We start from the raw sequence: 17,103 nt of genomic DNA, 5'->3' as shown, positions 1-17,103 counted from the left end.
CCGAATGGCCTACCCTTCTTTAGAACAGATACTGCCCTATTACTGGGTGCAGTGTATAAACCAGGAACACATTGTCTTGGAAATGACACAAGTGAAAATGTCTAGCGTAGGTATAATGAAGGGGCTGAGTTAGTGAATTGCCATAGTGTAAATAGCAGCAAGAGGGAAGAGAGTTCATGAGATGCTCTCCAGGAAAGTTTTATAGTTGAGTAAGTGTGCGGCCTAATAAGAGATATTCTGGGGACTGAAGTGAGTCAAGGATCAGGAGGCAAACAAAAAAAAAATACCAGGAACTATCCAAAATGAGAAGGCTCAACTTTGCTGGGTTCAATCCCGACCTGACCCTTTCCAGCAGGCAATAGTTTGGGTCAAAGTCAAGCTCAAGGGCGAGGGCAGGACAAAAACTCAAAACTCCCTGGGTGACAAAAGAGCCAGAGAAGGTAGAAACCAGATACTTCAGGTCACACAAAGCCAGAAGTAGGCTGAATATAAACAGTTTATTCGGACAAACTGAAAAACAAACAATTACAAATGTGTGAGAGGAGACTGACAACTAACCAGAAAACAGAATCCACACTTTTCCCCACAGGCATCTAAACACTGTCCTTATACAGCAAACATTTTATTAACCGGCACCTAGGACGAGGAGCGTGCTAGTTAATCAAATATTCTGGGTACTCAAGAGATACACGTAAACACGGCAAAACCTGACTAAGCAAAGCTTTGAGACATCAACATCCCTCAAAACAAAGAACATCAGTACACCTCCTAAGATCAATGTAAAAACACACAGTAAGTAACAGAAACTTAATACATTGAGTATACACGTCACTGCTATACCTTATTTACAGCACAAACACTTGTGACATTGTGATAGATTGTAGTATTCGATATATATATTTTTACCAGTTTATTAAGAGTGCTGGTTGATAGGGTGCTGATTAAAACAAAATTTGCCGTATATGTTGAGCAAATTAAATACCATTCTTTAGATACAGGGGCAGTGCCAGAGCATTGGAGAATTATAAACATCACAGCCTTGGTGCTTGCTTAGATAAACCTAGCCAATTCAACGCTGAGTGGGAGCGTCCTTAAAAATCGATCGGAAACGATCTTCTGGGATAATGTGGAGTCTGGGACTCTGTGTGTCTGTGTGTGTCTGTGTGTGTGTGTGTGTGTGTGTGTGTGTGTGTGTGTGTGTGTGTGTGTGTGTGTGTGTGTGTGTGGAAAACAGACTGCGTTATAACGGTGAATGTATAGTGAGGCAGCGTATATAATAACAGACTGCCTTATAACAGGGATTGTACAATGAGGCAGAGTATATAATAACAAACTGTGTTGTAACGGTGAGTGTATAGTGAGGCAGAGTATATAATAACAGACTGTGTTACAACAGGGATTGTAGAGTGAGGCAGGGTGTACATAACAGGCTGCGTTATAACGGAGCAATAAAGTAGGTGCTGAAGTTCCTGAGTAGTTCAGGATCAACAATTGATCTTCCTCACATCTTGGAGCATTTTCCCTAACAGTAATCACACCATCCCAAAAGTAATTATGTGGTAACTTCAGTGACTAGGGTAGTGAAGATAGGCAGGTAGATCCATTAACTATTGTGTTGAAAGATAAGAGTTAATTAAAAGTCTATTCCTCCCAGCACTCATCAATAGTTAAATTAGAATTCTCGTTTGTTAAAAATAGCTTTGAAGTCAACAACTTCAACTGTTTATGTGAAGGACTGTTTACCATGGAGTCAGGTGTAGATGTATCATGAGGTCATTAACAGTGATGGGATTTTGATAAAACATGACATGAAAGAAAGCTATTCTTGATTGTACTCCAACAGACACAATCTAACTGAGCCAATCACTCTCTTTCGAACATTGAATAAAGACTGTTCTGAGTAGCACAGGCCTCCAATGTTGTAGAGGAGAGAGGATTTGTAGACAAAGATTTCCAGCTGCTGCTCATCAGGATGATGGTGAGGACACCTTGTTTCACACAATCACAACTATTTGGAATATAACAGCGTCAGAAATTCTGCTGGTTTGCCACACAAAATACTAGTCAGTCCACAACTGGAGTACTGCATGCAGTTCTGGTCACCATATTATCAGAAGGATGTGACTGCACGAGTGGGGATTTACCAGGATGCTGCCCGGGCTGAAGGATTTGTGTCAGGAGGGAAGATTGGACAGACTGGGGCTGTTGTCCTTGGAGCAGTGAAGGCTGAGAGGAGGGGACTGATACAGATGTACGGGTTTATGAGGGGCGTAGCTGGTATGGATGGGAAGGCACCTTTCCCATCAGTAGAGGGGTCAATACCATGGGGCATAGATTTAAAGAAAGGGACAGAAGGCTAAGGGAGAGTCGAAGAGAATTTATTTTCACCCAGAGGTTGATGGGAGACTGGAGCTCTATCTGAGAGTGCGGTTGAATGAGAAGCTCTGGTAACATCGAAGCAATATCTATACAGTCGCTTGCATTACCATAGCGTCCAGGACTATGGGTCAAAACCTTGAGAACAGGATTAATGTTGACAGATCTTTGACTGGCATGGACATGAGCTGAATGGGCTTCCCTGCGCTGTAAACATGTACGAGTCGAATCAATACCACAGGAGAAAAAGGTGCTGATTGGCTGGCAGCCAACTCTGATTGGCTATACTGTCGTTAAGGAGAAACATGGGCAGGGTCCCAAATCTCCGGAGATTTTAAAATGCTGCCGGGATTAATGAGCAACTTGAGAAGTTCCAGTGCTGTGTTTGTTTTCTATGACACAACCTCAGCGCATCAGCACTGATTCACTAACAGTTTCAATTCTTGTGATTGTTTGAAATTTGGCGTTCTTGCTTTTGTCCTGATGAGTGGAAGACGAAAAAAAAAGCAGCAACGTGTCTCTCTCTCTCGCTCTCTCTTAAGTGATATCCGCAGTCTGTTTTGTTTATTTGACTATAAGGTGTCCACATTTTACTCAAAATGTATCACTGTCAGCCAAAAGCAGGATGGCTGACTAACAGATGTATGTTGGTCACTCAGATACTCACGGGGATAGATGTCTTTCCACATGACCCAGAACTCAGAGTTGTCCTCAAACCGAACAAGGCAGATATGCTTCCACCGGTCCACCTAAAACAGCCAGGGAGAAACAAAGGAAAAAGTAAGAAAGAGGCCACAAAGTGGGATCTACAGACCGGACATCAGCAGCATGGGCTACCCCTCAACTCCCTCACAAAGTTCCATTTTCTACACACAGGAAACAGAAGCAGATTGATGTGGGCAAAGTATTTGGTCTCTGTCCATCATTTCAATCCATTGATCCCACCTTCCCTCTCTCAGGGAGGGAACACAAAATAGTCATCATTGACAGCTCCCTCCCGAACAAAAGCGTGGGTCTAACTCCAGCAGAAATGGACGGCAACAGCTCATTAGGGCAGCTCGCCACCACTTTCCACAAAAGGGATCAAACTAGGGATGGGCAATAAATGCTGGCCCAGCCAGCAACAACCGCATCCCAGGAATGCATAAAAAATAACTTTTAAAAAGCTGTGTGTGACTGCGGAGGATGGGAGCGAGTTCTTTGTGAGTACGTTGTCCCTGCCTTCACAATGGATGGGGTTAGAACATAGAAAAGTACAGCACAGTACAGGCCCTTCGGCCCACGATGTTGTGCCGTGAATTAATCCTAATCCAAAAACAAAATAACCTAACCTACATTCCCCTCAATTCACTGCTGTCCATGTTAAAGCAGTGAAGGGTGACTATCAAATGGAAAGTAAGCATTATAAGAAGGGAATTACTGGATGGAATGGCTTCTTTGAAGGCAGATGAATAAACAGGATCAGACTGAATTGTATTCCACGTTGTTAAAAAGAAGCTAGTGAGGATATAGCAGAATGCTGTGAAGATCATTTTCCAATCGTCGCCAGATACAGGGAAAGTACCAGAGGACTGTACGCTTCCAGACATCCCAATCATTTTAAAGGGGTGCGAGGAATAGGTGAAATAATTATTGGCTGGTAGGCAAGTGACTAAAATGAGTACTGGGTGAAAGGATTACCTGCTACTTTGCAAGGCACAGATTAAACAGGGACAGTTAGCATAGACTTGTTCGGGGTACTCAGGGTTTGGAGCTACTCTATAAAGCCACATCTCCCTCTGCAGGTATTACGTAGGACCTGCAATTCAGAAGTCATTGAGCTGTGTCCCTCAGTATCTCAACCCATGACTATAACCTTCTACTCCTTTCTCTCTCACGTAATCAGCTTCTTTAATATTTTCTTTTGGATGGTGAGGGTTCCTTTTCAGGCTGGAGTCCTAAACCAGCAGTTGTCCACAGGGATTGGTGATGGGTCCACTTTTGTTCGTGACCATTAAAAATGATTTGGATGAGAATATAGAAAGCATGGTTAGTAAGTTTGCTGGTGTCACCAAAAGTGGTGGTATAGTCGATAGCGAAGAAGGTTTTCTAGAATTGCAGAGAGTTCTTGGTCTTTTGGGTCGATGGGTGAAGAATGGCAGATGAAGTTTAATTTGGATAAATGCAGTGTATTGCATTTTGGAAAAACAGCCAAAGACAAGACTTATACATTGAAAAGTAGGGCCTTGAGTAGTGTTGTAGAACAGAGAGAGACCCATGGGTTCAAGTACATAGTTCTTGCGAATTTTCATCACACATAGATAGGGTGGTTAGGAGGGCATTTAACACAGTCTTCATTGCTCAGGCCTTTGACTTTAGGAGTTGGGACAGTGGTGAGGTCTCTTCTGGGGTACGGCATCCAGTTCTGGTCTCCCTGTTACAGGAAGGATAAAAAGCTGGAGAGATTTACCAGGATGTTGCTGGGAATGGAGGGTTTGAGTTATAAGGAGAGGCAGGGACATTCTTTTTCAGTGGACCGTAGGAGGTTGACAGATGACCTTATAGAGGTTTATAAAATAATGAGGGCTATAGATAGGGTAAGTGACAGATCTCTTTTCTCTAGGGTGGGGGATTTGAAGACTAGGAGACATATTTTTAAGGCGAGGAGAAAGATTAAATAAAAAAGACATGGGGCACAATTTGTTCACCCAGACAGTGGTTCATATGCGGAATGAGCTTCCAGAAGAAGCAGTTATAATGTTTAAAAAACATTTAGACTAGAAATGTTTGGGGGGGATAAGAGCTGTATGCAGGCAGGTGGGATTAGTTTAGCTTGGGATTGTGGTCAGCATGGATTGGTTGCATCAAAGATTCTGTTTCCATGCTGTATGAATCCGTGACTGCGTTAGCCCTTTGCCTTCAATTTCCCAGAGGATGAGGACTGGATGCTGTTAAACATGAGAAGGTATGGAAAAGATTTAGAAGGATATTTCTGGGACTGGAACATTTGAGCTATGGGAATGGGCCGAATAGGCCGGGGCTATGCCCTGGGGCATTGGAGGCTGAGGAATGACATTATAGAGGTTTATAAATCATGAGGGGCATGGATAGGGTGAATAGCCAAGGTCTTTCTCCTACAGTTGGAGTGTCCAAAACATGAGGGCAGAGGTTAAGGTGAGAGGCCGAAGATTTTAAAAGGACGAAAGGGGTAACTTTTCTCCCCCCACGCAGAGGGTGATGCATGTCTGGAACAAGCTGCTCGAGGGAGTGGAGGAGGCAGGTATCTTTCAAAAGGTGAAAGGTGAAAGTTCCTGAATCCCCACCATCCAAAACCCAATGATACTTTCCCCATCTTCACCCACCCGCCGTCTCCCAAGCCACCCCACTCCCACCATCAGATAAATAGCTTTCACCTTCCGAATATTTCCCAGGTAGAGTAAGCCATCAGTCCACCGGGCCAACACATCCTGGCCTTCCCACAGTTGTGTCTTGGTATTGGTACGACTCGCTCGCGCTCTCAGTTTGCTCGCTGTTGCCAAGGGGCTGCTTCTTTTGACCTTTGAACTTTTCCCCACAGGCCCACCCTCCATGGTCTTTGGCAGGAAGTGGGGTGGGCCGTTATCTAGGGGAAGAAGCAGAGAGGAACAATGTCAGAAAGCAAAGGAAGAAACAAGGCTAGAGACACTTTGTGAGAGGAGGCCATGTCAAAAATATACCTGGTGGGGATTGACTAAAAGACCCACAACTATTGGCCAAGTACACTTCATCCTTGATTGGCAACAAACAAGGAATAGCAATAGGCCATTCAGCCCATCAAACCTGCTCCGCTAATCAATAAGATTATGGCTGACCTGATTTTAATTCAACTCTACATTGCTGAATATTCCCAGTAATCTCACTGCGCGCCCCCCCACCCCATGAAGATCTCCAGCCAAGTGGGGAGGCCATGACATAGTAGCAATGCCCAGATGGCAGGCTAATGCTCTCTAGACACTGGTTCAAATACCAGCAGGGCAGTGAATGGAATTTAAATTCTATTAACAATTCTGGAATCTAAAGCTCCTTTCAGTCACATTGATCCTGAGACTATGGAGAGTCCAGTTAAAAAAAACCCATCTGCTTCACCAATGGGAAGGAGCACGAGAACTGGGAGCAGGATGGGCATTCAGCCCATCCAGTTTGCCCCGCCACTTAACAGAACAACGGCTGACCTCATCTCGACCTTGACTCCAGCTGGCAACCAGGAATGGGCTGCAAACCCTGCTGTCGCTGGCCATGATCTCATCCCATGGAAGACTAAAGTAAACTTTACACACAAACACTACGGGCTGACGGTGTGCCAATTTGACGCAAACTGGCTGAGCGAGGGATGTTCCAAGGGAAGAGTCACTGGACCCTGGAACGTTAACGCTGATTTCTCTTCACAGATGCTGCCAGACCTGCTGTTTTCCACAACGTCTATTTTTCTTTCTGACTTGCAGCACCTGCAGTTCTTTGGGCTTTTAGCAAGAAAAATAAAACCAGCCCGCGAAGAAAATGGTCAAACCCCCAGGGTCATCCAAAAACACAAACAACACAGGCACACAATGATTTCTGATACCACTTCCTTACCCAATCTGGTCATGGGCTGTGCTATTCAGTGATATATGGCTCTAGTTTTCTTTGTGTAAAACTTGATTCGTTTCACACAGAATGGGTAGTGAATCATTAAACAGATAAAAACACAAATATTTTACCTGTCACATCCGGTCCTTCATTCTACTGCTGCTTGACGCATAGGGGAAATCAAGTTTCGCATCTATACAGCGCTTTTCCGGACAACAGGATATTTTTACAGTTAGAATAAGACTTGCAAAGGTTTATGTTATAACCATTTCCCGCAAACACTTCAGGCTGATCTGTTTCTCAGGATGTTGACTGAGGATCACTTATTGGCCAAGATGTTGGCGGGGAGGGGGGAGGACAGAAGATGAATTGCCCAGCTCCTCCTCGAAAAGGAAAGTCAGGGGATGATTTACATTCAACCAAGGGGGCAGACCATCCGCTCCCCACCCACCCCCGCACATGCCCCGTCGAACTGTTTCCAGGGATAGCACAGGGTCAGATATGGGTAAAGTTCCCTATGCACATGCCCCTTCGAATACTCGCAGGGCCAGGACAGCACGGGGTTAGATTCAGAGTCAAGCTACGTCTACATTGTCCCCAAATATTCCCTGGGCTGGGATGGCATTAACTTCCTCCACATCATCCCAATATGTCTTCATCCAACAACAGAACACTGCTCTACTCCGCATAATAGGATTCTTCCATGCAGAAATGGGACATCATCTTATAGAGTTTGTACAGACCTAGTTCTGACAATTATTACATGATTGTAACTTATTTCCAACAGAACACTGCAAGGGGGGTGCTAGAGTTGTTTGTTCGGTGGAACTGCTTCAACACCTTTGACCTACAGGAGTCCTACAGCAGCTCGAGCCTACAGCCACCGCACTGCCTCTGCCAAGCTTTCGGTCGACTGCCTGCCTCCTCCCTCCAGCTCAAGCGCCTCCTCCAACAGGGTCTCATGAGGTAAGGGTCAAACCTTCCCCCCCACCCCACCCGAATCAGCTGCTCACCACTGTCAACGCTCCTCAGCGATAGTGCAGATTCAATTTTAGCAGAACTCCTCCAGGGCTGAGGGGCTTCAGCTTCCTGGGGCTACTCGCCATTCAGCAGAGGAGGCCAACAGGAGATTGATGAGAGGCACTCAGAACATTGCGGTCGCCTGACGGAGTACAACCAGGAAGGGGGTGGCGACAGTGAGTGAAATCTGTTCGCAGTGGCAGGACAGGGGCAGGAGACAGTAGCCAGACGGCACGGACTGATGGTGACTTCAGTCCAAACGAGGATTTCTCGCCCTCCCTTCGGTGAGTTTGTCTGGTTGGGGACACACAGTCCAAACAGAGATCCAAATTTTATTTCTCATAAGACAATTGTATACACACGGAATGGGGAAAAGGGTAAAGTCAGAAAATGCAGGGTGATGGGGAAAGAGCAACGGAGAGGTTCAGAGGTGGTGTGTGCGAGAGAGAGATTAATTGGGCAGGTTATGCTAAATGGTGGGCCAAATGGCCTCTTGCGCTGCACAATTCTCTGGTGCACTGTGTTAGAATTTGACATTCAGTCAGTGACATGTGATCACACAACATGCTAAAGGACAAGAGGACACTCACATTGAGCTGGAGATCCACTGGGTTAAAAAAGGGGATCTGCTCGAGGTCGAATGAGGTCTTGTCTTCCCTCAGGTTGGCATCTAGCAGTGACTTTCCTGCAGGGTACGCAGTGCGGATCTTGGCATAGCGGGTACATTACGTAGTAGAAACACGGATGTCCTCAGAGCTGTAGAGAGTAAACAAGATCAATAAATGAAGTGGGAATGTAGCGAGAGAGAGCACGCGCACGAGGGCGAGGCAGAGAGAGAGGGGTCAGAGGGCTGAGAAAAATTTACAAAAAAAAACCCACAGCAGGGCAGCAATGATTAGGATGATAAAACTATCAAAGACAGAATGAGCCAGGGCTCTAGAAAGGGAGATAGCTGGAGGGAGGCGACCTACTGGACAGCACCTTACCTCCTCATCCTGAGCCCAGTTTAAATCTCCGACTGCTGTGATAACTTCGACAGATGGCCACTGCCCCTTCAGAACTAGTGGCACCACAATCTCAGCTTGGCAGTCCCGAAGCCCCCAGCTCCCTTCCTCCCACTCTGGGAAGCCCCTCGAATACAGCTCTCTGATCGCAGGGGAAGGTCTGTTCAGGCAAGCTTCTGCTGAGACAACTTTCCGGTGGGGGGGGTGGCTCGGAAAGGGGCATGGCGAATCTCTGATAAATCCAATTGGGCATTCTGGAGAAATTTCCTGACCCGGAGGAGGGAAAGGGGGGAAAAAATCTGGAATTGGCCACGATAAAGGGAGTGATATCTCCGAGAGATTTCAGCATTGCCGAGGCAGGGAGGAAGGGAAGCTGATGTATAGAAGTGAGGGAGTCGGTTTGCATCAACCATATCAGTGGGCACAAGGTTCTGTATAATTCAAGGTAAAGCTGGGAGCATCTGGAAGCTAAATGAACCTATTTCATTGGTAGACAGGAAACACAGGCAAGTCACATGCAATGATGCACTTACAGCAGGAGGAAAAGCACAAGGTACTTGCCTTCAAGTCTTGCTGATTTAAAGTCACGATGACGGGCAGACAGAGAGGTGACTGATGGACGCCAAGTGGATTATTGCCCGAAGATTTCCCCTCTTGACCTATCCATTCAGAGAATGTCCGTTACGTCCTCTTTCTGTCACATACCGCTAAAACCATTAATGTGGCAACACTGCACCACATTTACTCCACTCTCACTGAAACCTGCCCTTGTCTGGGTGGCGCTTGAAAAGGCTGCACCCACAGAACGAGGGAAGCAATGGGCTGGGCCCTCAGGGGAGTCAGGGAGCGAAACTCGCCTCAGACCCACTCTCACGGATGTAGGTACACACGCCTGCACTTGCACGCACCCCTACACTCACGGGAGAATTTTGGTGCATGTCCGCCATGCCACCTGGACACTGCTACTGCTGTGGGTGATAGAATAGTCCCTGGACGAGAATGAAGCTCCAACAATACATAAGAAGCTTGGCACCATCCAGGACAAAGCAGCCCGCTTGATTGGCACCACACCCACAGGGGCTTTTAGTTTCTGTGATAACTTTTGATACGGCAGCTTTTTAAATGTCTCCAGACATCCAAGTACATTAGCACTACAAAGTCCCTTTGTTTATTATTCACATTCACCAGGAAATGTGGGTTCCATCCCTAGCTGCAGTCCACCTGCTGTGGGTTGACCCACAATGCCCTTTGGGAGGAAATTCCAGGACTTTGACGCAGCAACATTTTAGGAACGGCAATATATTGCCAAGTCATGACAGTGAGTGGCTCGGAGGGGAACTTGCAGGGGCTGGTGTTCCCATTTATCTGCTGCACTTGTCCTTTTGGATGGAAGGTGCCGTCTGAGCATCTTTGGTGAATTTCTGCAGCGGATCTTGTAGGTCATACACACCGTTGCTCCTAGAGGGTCTGTGGAGGAGGGAGCGGGTGCTTGTGGACGCGGTGCCAATCAAGCGGCTGCTTTGTCCTGGATGGTGTCAACCTTCTTGCGTGTTGCATAAGCTCCACCCTTGAGCAGGGACGATTCCATCACCCACAGCAGTAGCAGTGTCCAGGTGGCATTGCGGACATGCACCAAAATTCTCCCGTGTGTGTAGGGGTGCGTGCAAGTGCAGGCGTGTGTACCTACATCCGTGAGAGTGAGTCTGAGGCAAATGTCTCTCCCTGACTCCCCTGTGGGCCCAGCTCATTGCTTCCCTTCCACCCAAGCCGAGGAGGACGGGCTGGTGCTGACTGACAGATTGATCGCCTGAAAATAACTCCACAACGAATTACAGGCAGAACAGGACGGTCACTCCAGAAAATTGGAAGAGGGAAGGAGTCAGACTAGCCATCATCGCAGCGGACAGGAACCTCACTGGAAACCAGGGGGAATCTGTGTTTATCCCAGCAAGTTGTCGATGGCCTCCCCACTTTACATAGAGAAAGAATCAGGCAGTGACGCACTGCACGGGGCGCTATGAGGGGAACAACTGAATGCGGAGTGAGAGATGAGTTCTGCATATGTGACTGGCTCTGGTTGGTGCAAGAGGGCTGGGGCCTGGGGGGAGTGGGGTGTGGAATACTGGGGGAGGAATATGGCTGACCAACACAGTCAGACAGAGCGTTGAACTGCGAGTGGGGGGGGGGGGGGGGGGGGGGGGGGTGTCAGCAGGCTAGTCCAGGGCCTGGGGCCCAGGCAGCTGAATTTGCCATCGCCCTTCAGCAGAGGGGTGAAGTCAGGACAGAGGTTCCTATCGCTTTACTCCAGCTGGTGTGCAGACACTTCCCACAATCCCAAGCCACAACATGTCAGGGCGCGACAACAAACGTAACAGAACTAATTACCACTTAGGAAGTCCTGAGGCAGCACCTTCCCACAACCAATGCCCAGCCACAGACAACTCCACAGCGACAATGAAACAGGAACTGGAGGAGGATGCCACTCAGCACACCTCCCAAACCTCAGCCACCACAACTCCACTGAATTGTATCACATCGTGAACCCTCTGTAACCTTTCTCCCCCTTCCTGTCCTCACCTTACGAAAGCCTGCCACCCTCAAGCTTTTTCGGTGGGCATTCCAAATTGCTGACACCTTTTACATCAAGGTGTGGTTCCAGATTTTACACATGAACAGTCCAGCGCTAATTTTCAGGATGTCCCTTAGCCACCACCCCACCACCGCCCGCCTCCCGTCTTGTTCTAGGCTCCATCCCACTCCAGTCCCACCAGAGGTGTGACCATTAAAACTTTCCAATCACCAGATAGCCCTCAACCAGCTACACACACACACACAATCGTCACATCGATTCTGCACACACCTCACCTTCATGTAACCTCGCACCACCCCCCCCCCCCGACCCAGAACTGCGCACAATACTCCAGGGGAAGCCCAATCAAGGCTCTCTTCCCCTGGAATTGTCACTTCCTCATTCACCAACAACCACTGCACCCCCACCCGCACCACCCCACCACTTTGTGGCCTCTCCCTGACCTGAGATAAGCTGGTCAACATCTCACTAATCTTCCCGGATTCTTTCATGGCCAAGTTAAACCAGGCTCTTCCTCCCCAGGGGAAGGCTTCCTGCTGCTCCAGTACAGAAGGGAGTTCAGATGTTGTTGCACTGCAGCCTATTTTAACAGCCGCTCCATTTGCACAGTGCCTTTAACTTGGGAAACAGGAGCGGGCCATTCAGCCCCTGGAGCCTGACCCACTATTCAACTCGACAGTGTCTAATCAAGCCCTCACATACCCATATCCACTGATACCTTTAACATCTAAAAATCTGTCAATTTCTGCCGCAGACATACTCAACAATTGCACGGCCGCAGCAAAAGATTCCAAAGATTCACTACTCTGCAAGCGAACACACTGCTCATCTCACCCCAGGATGGACAACACTTATTCTAAAAGTGTGGCCCCCTGCTTCTGGGCTCTTTCTCCCAGATTTTAAGCAGTAGCTTAGGAATCATAAGTGTGGAAACAGGCCATTCGGCCCATTAAGTCCACACCTACTTGCTAAAGAAAATCCCACTCGGACCTATCCCTGTAACCTTGCATTTCCCATGGCTAACCCACTTAGCTGGCACATCGCTGAACACTTTGGCCAATCTACCTAACCTGCACACCCTTGCCCTGTGGGAGAAAATCCGTGCAGACACGGGGAGAACGTGCAATGTTCACACAGTCAGCAGAGACTGGAATCGAACCCAGGACTCTGGCGCTGAGAGGCAGCAGTGCAAACCACTGAGCCACTGCGCCACCCCAAGAAAACAACATAAAGAGGTCTAAGAATGTGGGGACTAGGAAGCTGAATACAAGGAAACAGATGGTTTAAAATCAGCCATTCTAACAAGAAATCATAATGGAGGAGTGTCGAGGGGCTGGAGGGGATTACAGAAATAGGGAGGGTTAAGGTGAATGAAGAATTTTAAAATGTGGAAGGGAATTGTAAAATCTGACTTGACTGCCCCCTAGTGTAGATCAGTGAGCACAGACAAGAGGGAGCTTCAGGACTGGTTATCGAAAACAAATCAAACCACAGAAAAGCCGTGACTGCTATTCACAAAGATTATGAGGCAACACTTACTGTGTTCAACTTTGAGATACAGAAATAATTAAATATTTAGGCCTGGATCAGCGTTATTAGGGCAGGGCCCAGCTCCAATGTAGCCCATGAGGGGGCAGAAAAGAAACAGGACAGGAACCAATCAACCCAAGCATTTAATCGCCTGTAAAGTGACGGGCACGGAAGCAGGATCCCTCCACTGTCCCGTCAAACACAGTCTCACACACAGAGTAAGACTCCTCTCTACACTGTCCCCAACAATCACTCCCAAGGCACACTGCAGCATGGGGATAGATATAGAGCAAAGCCTCTCTGCATTGTCTGGATCGAATACTTCTAGGACAGGGGTTGCACAGGATTAGATACAGGGTAAAACTCTCTCTACACTGTCCCCATCCAGCACGCCCAGGACAGGGACAGCATGGGGTTAGACACAAAGGAAAATGGTCCCTCTTCCCTGTCCCTGAAGCTCTGCCTGGTTACTGCACAGGATACTGAAGATGTGGCAAGAATCATGCATCGAACATATTAGAACTAGTCCCCTCCAGATGCCTGAATCACTTATAACACTAATAAATTTTGAACAATCTGAATTAATTACTGACACTAATAGAGCAAAGCAGAAATGGTGCAACTTGAACCATCAGATACTTTCACAACAAGGCCTGGCATTTACAATTAAACAGCTCAATGGCCAATCAACATGTCATAGACATAGAACAATACAGTGCAGAACAGGCCTTCGGCCTTTGATGTTGCGCCGACCTATGAACTAATCTAAGCCCCTTCCCTACACTATTCCATCATCATTCATATGCTTATCCAAGGACTGTTTAAATGTGGCTGAGTTAACTACATTGGCAGGCAGGGCGTTCCACGCCCTTACCACTCTCTGAGTAAAGAACCAGCCTCTGTCATCTGTCTTAAATCTATCAGCCCCTGTACAAGGTGAAATCATCATCCTCGGAAAAAGACTCTCACTGTCCACCCTATCTACTCCTCTGATCATCTTGTATGTTGCAAATGCAGCCGCACTAGTGTTTTGCACAGTTGCAGCAAGAAAGAACCAAATATTTCTAATTGCTCTGACAGATGTTAGTTACAACACCAAGCTTCATAAATACCAAAGAATAGAATAGAAACTCTGTCTAAACTTGAAGCTATGTAAAAGCATAATGTATACTGCCTTTACTAAGTAAACCTCAAAATAAATAAAGGTCTATATTAAGTAAATAATTGGAAATTTAAAAACAATCCTTTTTGACAGGAATTTAATGAATGTTCACAAACGCACACAGCCTGTCATTATTTATCTCAAACAGCTAAAATGTCTTAACGTTTTCTTTTTCAGCTCAGCCTAACATGGCTAACTGATCACAAGCAGATGTATAAGGGGATTGGCTCAGAAGCAAAGTGTACAGTATCTCTAAATGGGTGGGAGTTAGGTTTTACAAATATTAATTGGTATTGTTAAATTAAATTTAAACTAAGTCAGAATGGTGAATCTACAGAATATCAATAGCTTCAGCCAATAATATATTAAGAACTGTGTACACTTTCTGCCCTCTATTTCTACTGTGTAGAGACATGCACAACTCTTCAATGCATACCTGTACTGCAAATTGTCTATGCTAAACTGCCTGTGCCTTTATTTCTTCTAAGAATGGGAGGCACCTTCCCACACCATATTCTACCAACTTCAAGGTTAAAATCTTTAAAATTAGCCTTTTGTAGGGTCACATTTGGTATGGGTGTCAATCACTGGGTAACATTTATTGCCCATCCAAACTGCCCCCAAGGCAGTAGTGAGCTGCCTTCTTGAACCACTGCAGTCCACATGCTGTCGGCAGATCCACTATTCTGTGAGGGAGGGAATTCCAGGATTTTGGTGGAACAGCGACATATTTCTAAGTCAGGATGGACAGTGGCTTGGAGGGGAACTTGAAGGTGGCGGTGTTCCCATGTATCCACTGCCCTTGTCCTCCCAGGAGGTAAAGGTCACTGAATTTGCAACATGCCGGCAAAGGAGATTTGACAATGCATCTGGTTGGTGGCACACATTTCCTCCACTTTGCCTTGGGAGTGGAGGGAGCGGATGCTTGTGGATGTGGTGCCAATTAAGCGGGGGCTGCATTTTCCTAGACTGTTGTCGAGCTTCTCGAGTGTTGTTGGAGCTGCACCTACCCAGGCGAGTGGCCATCATACTCCCTGACTTGCAAGTTTTCAACTCTTGTCTCACTGTCTTTTGGCGGTGGGGAGGGGGGGGGGGTGGGAGGGGGTGTCGAATTTCCACCATCCAATGAAAAACTGCCCCCTTATGTGCTGGACTCCCGGCTCTACTCACCCTGGTCGTTTTCAACGCTCCGAGTGGGATGCTGCTTGACTTCCTGTGTCGAAGGGAACGCGCACACAGTTTGCAAGCTGTCCACAGAGTTTAACCCTTGCGGAGCCAGTATCAAACCAGTTGATTCTGTGCTGCATCCCCTCTCTGAGGCCTGCGTACACCGTACATCCTTCCTGAATTGCAACGAACAGCGCTGGCTGGCCGTAATATCTGAAAGTGTGTGTGTGTTTTTGTTGGCCGGGTTTGGGGGGGGGGGGTGTGGAAGAGTCTCTATTCGAGTCTCGAAATGCAAATCAAAACAACGAGGCGGGCACCCCAGCCCAGGACCTTCCCCCTTCCAAAGCTGCATGCATAACACACTATCAAAGCGAGAGGCAGGTGGGCGTGTGCCTTGTGGCTGTTCTGCAGAAGTATCACCCCTTTTCCCTTATGAGGGCCGTGAGCGGATAGCTGATGCAAACTCCACGGGGAGGAAAGAATGTACAGTATGAAAAACCTCAGCATCCTTCCGCGCACCCCCCTTCCCGCCCCAACTCCTCCCTAAATACAACATGCAGAGAGAGAGAATATTGATCAGGAACAGCTTGCTCCCGTATGACACACACGTAGGGAAAGAGGGGATGATGTGGGCGGAACGTAGCGTACTTTTGGCGGTACAGACTCAGACGGGCCGAAGGGCCGCCTACTGAACCGTCTGATTCCTTCGGCCCCAAATCTGCCCCCGCCAGTGACCTGACGATCCTCGAGGAAATCAGACATTCCGCTGGAGACGAGGAAATGATACAACATTTTACTGTTCCGCAGATCTAGCGATTTGTGTGTCCCCTCACGTCTGCTAAAATCAACCTCTCCCTCCTGCTCCCATATCTTTTTTGCACACCGACTATATTTTTTATCTCGCTATTTGTAAAGGTGTACGGGGGGGAGTTGGGAAGGGAAGGCTCATGTATAAGGGAGAGTGTTGAGAAACTGACGCCCCCAGTTGCTTACACATTACAGGGCATGTTGCTGCAGTTTTCTCTCTCTCTGGCCCAGCGGAGGAAGTTCCAAAAAAAATTGCACGGAGGGCTTCATCCTGCCGTTTCTCTGGGGCATATTTTTCCTTTTTTTAAAAACCTCCCCAAGACGATAGGATCCCACCCCGCTATCTGTTACAGTAAACACTCACCTGCAGCGGCTGGCTCCACACCCAGTAATGAACTGCGGGAGTTTCTCTCCTGGAGCAGTGTGCGTGTGTGTGTGTGTGTGTGTCTGCACTTGGCTCATTCACAGTGAGGTTTTCAACTCAGATAAAAACACATACAACACGTCTCCAACAGCTCTGCCAGTCGCCATCTTCCTGTGACGCAGACTACAGCTAATTTCGGTCCACGGCTTGAAATTCAATCGGTGTGTGTGTGTGTGAGAGAGAGAGAGAGAGAAATTGTGTAAACAAGTGCGCGTTATGTTCGCCACACATTTAATACTGTTCATTGTCTTCCGCCCTGCGCTGTTGACAGCAGCATGATTGAATTATATAACACCCACTAGGAGTGCAATAAATAATTAGGGATGATTTATTTTACAAAATAATAAAAACACATGCTCCCCAGAAACCGTTTAGAACCACTCTGTATTTGCAGACTGTACACAACTTGTGGGATTTTGCATTTCGTTCGCCAGGGAAG

The 17,103-nt window shown here is 47.2% G+C and overlaps 1 protein-coding gene across 3 annotated transcripts in view; it reads right to left on the bottom strand.

Annotated features, from left to right (window-relative positions):
- The window catches only part of phf1 (PHD finger protein 1), a 43,000-nt gene extending 26,198 nt beyond the window's left edge, over positions 1-16,802 (bottom strand). The window contains exons 1-4 of one of the 3 annotated variants that reach the window (XM_048520271.2): positions 16,605-16,802; positions 8,571-8,736; positions 5,769-5,977; positions 3,044-3,125 (exon numbers count right to left, since the gene is read on the bottom strand). In XM_048520271.2, coding sequence (XP_048376228.1) covers positions 3,044-3,125; positions 5,769-5,945 — 259 coding nt within the window. In that variant the 5' untranslated portion in view covers positions 5,946-5,977; positions 8,571-8,736; positions 16,605-16,802. Of the gene's footprint in view, positions 1-3,043; positions 3,126-5,768; positions 5,978-8,570; positions 8,737-15,436; positions 15,721-16,604 lie in introns of those variants that run through there. The other 2 variants (XM_048520269.2, XM_048520270.2) reach the window with 2 other exon arrangements.
- Positions 16,803-17,103: the final 301 nt, after the last annotated feature.

This window comes from Stegostoma tigrinum, chromosome 34, assembly GCF_030684315.1.
Source record: "Stegostoma tigrinum isolate sSteTig4 chromosome 34, sSteTig4.hap1, whole genome shotgun sequence".
NCBI lineage: Eukaryota > Metazoa > Chordata > Chondrichthyes > Orectolobiformes > Stegostomatidae > Stegostoma > Stegostoma tigrinum.
Note: the sequence above shows the minus strand (reverse complement) of the source record. Positions and strands in the feature narration are given on the sequence as shown.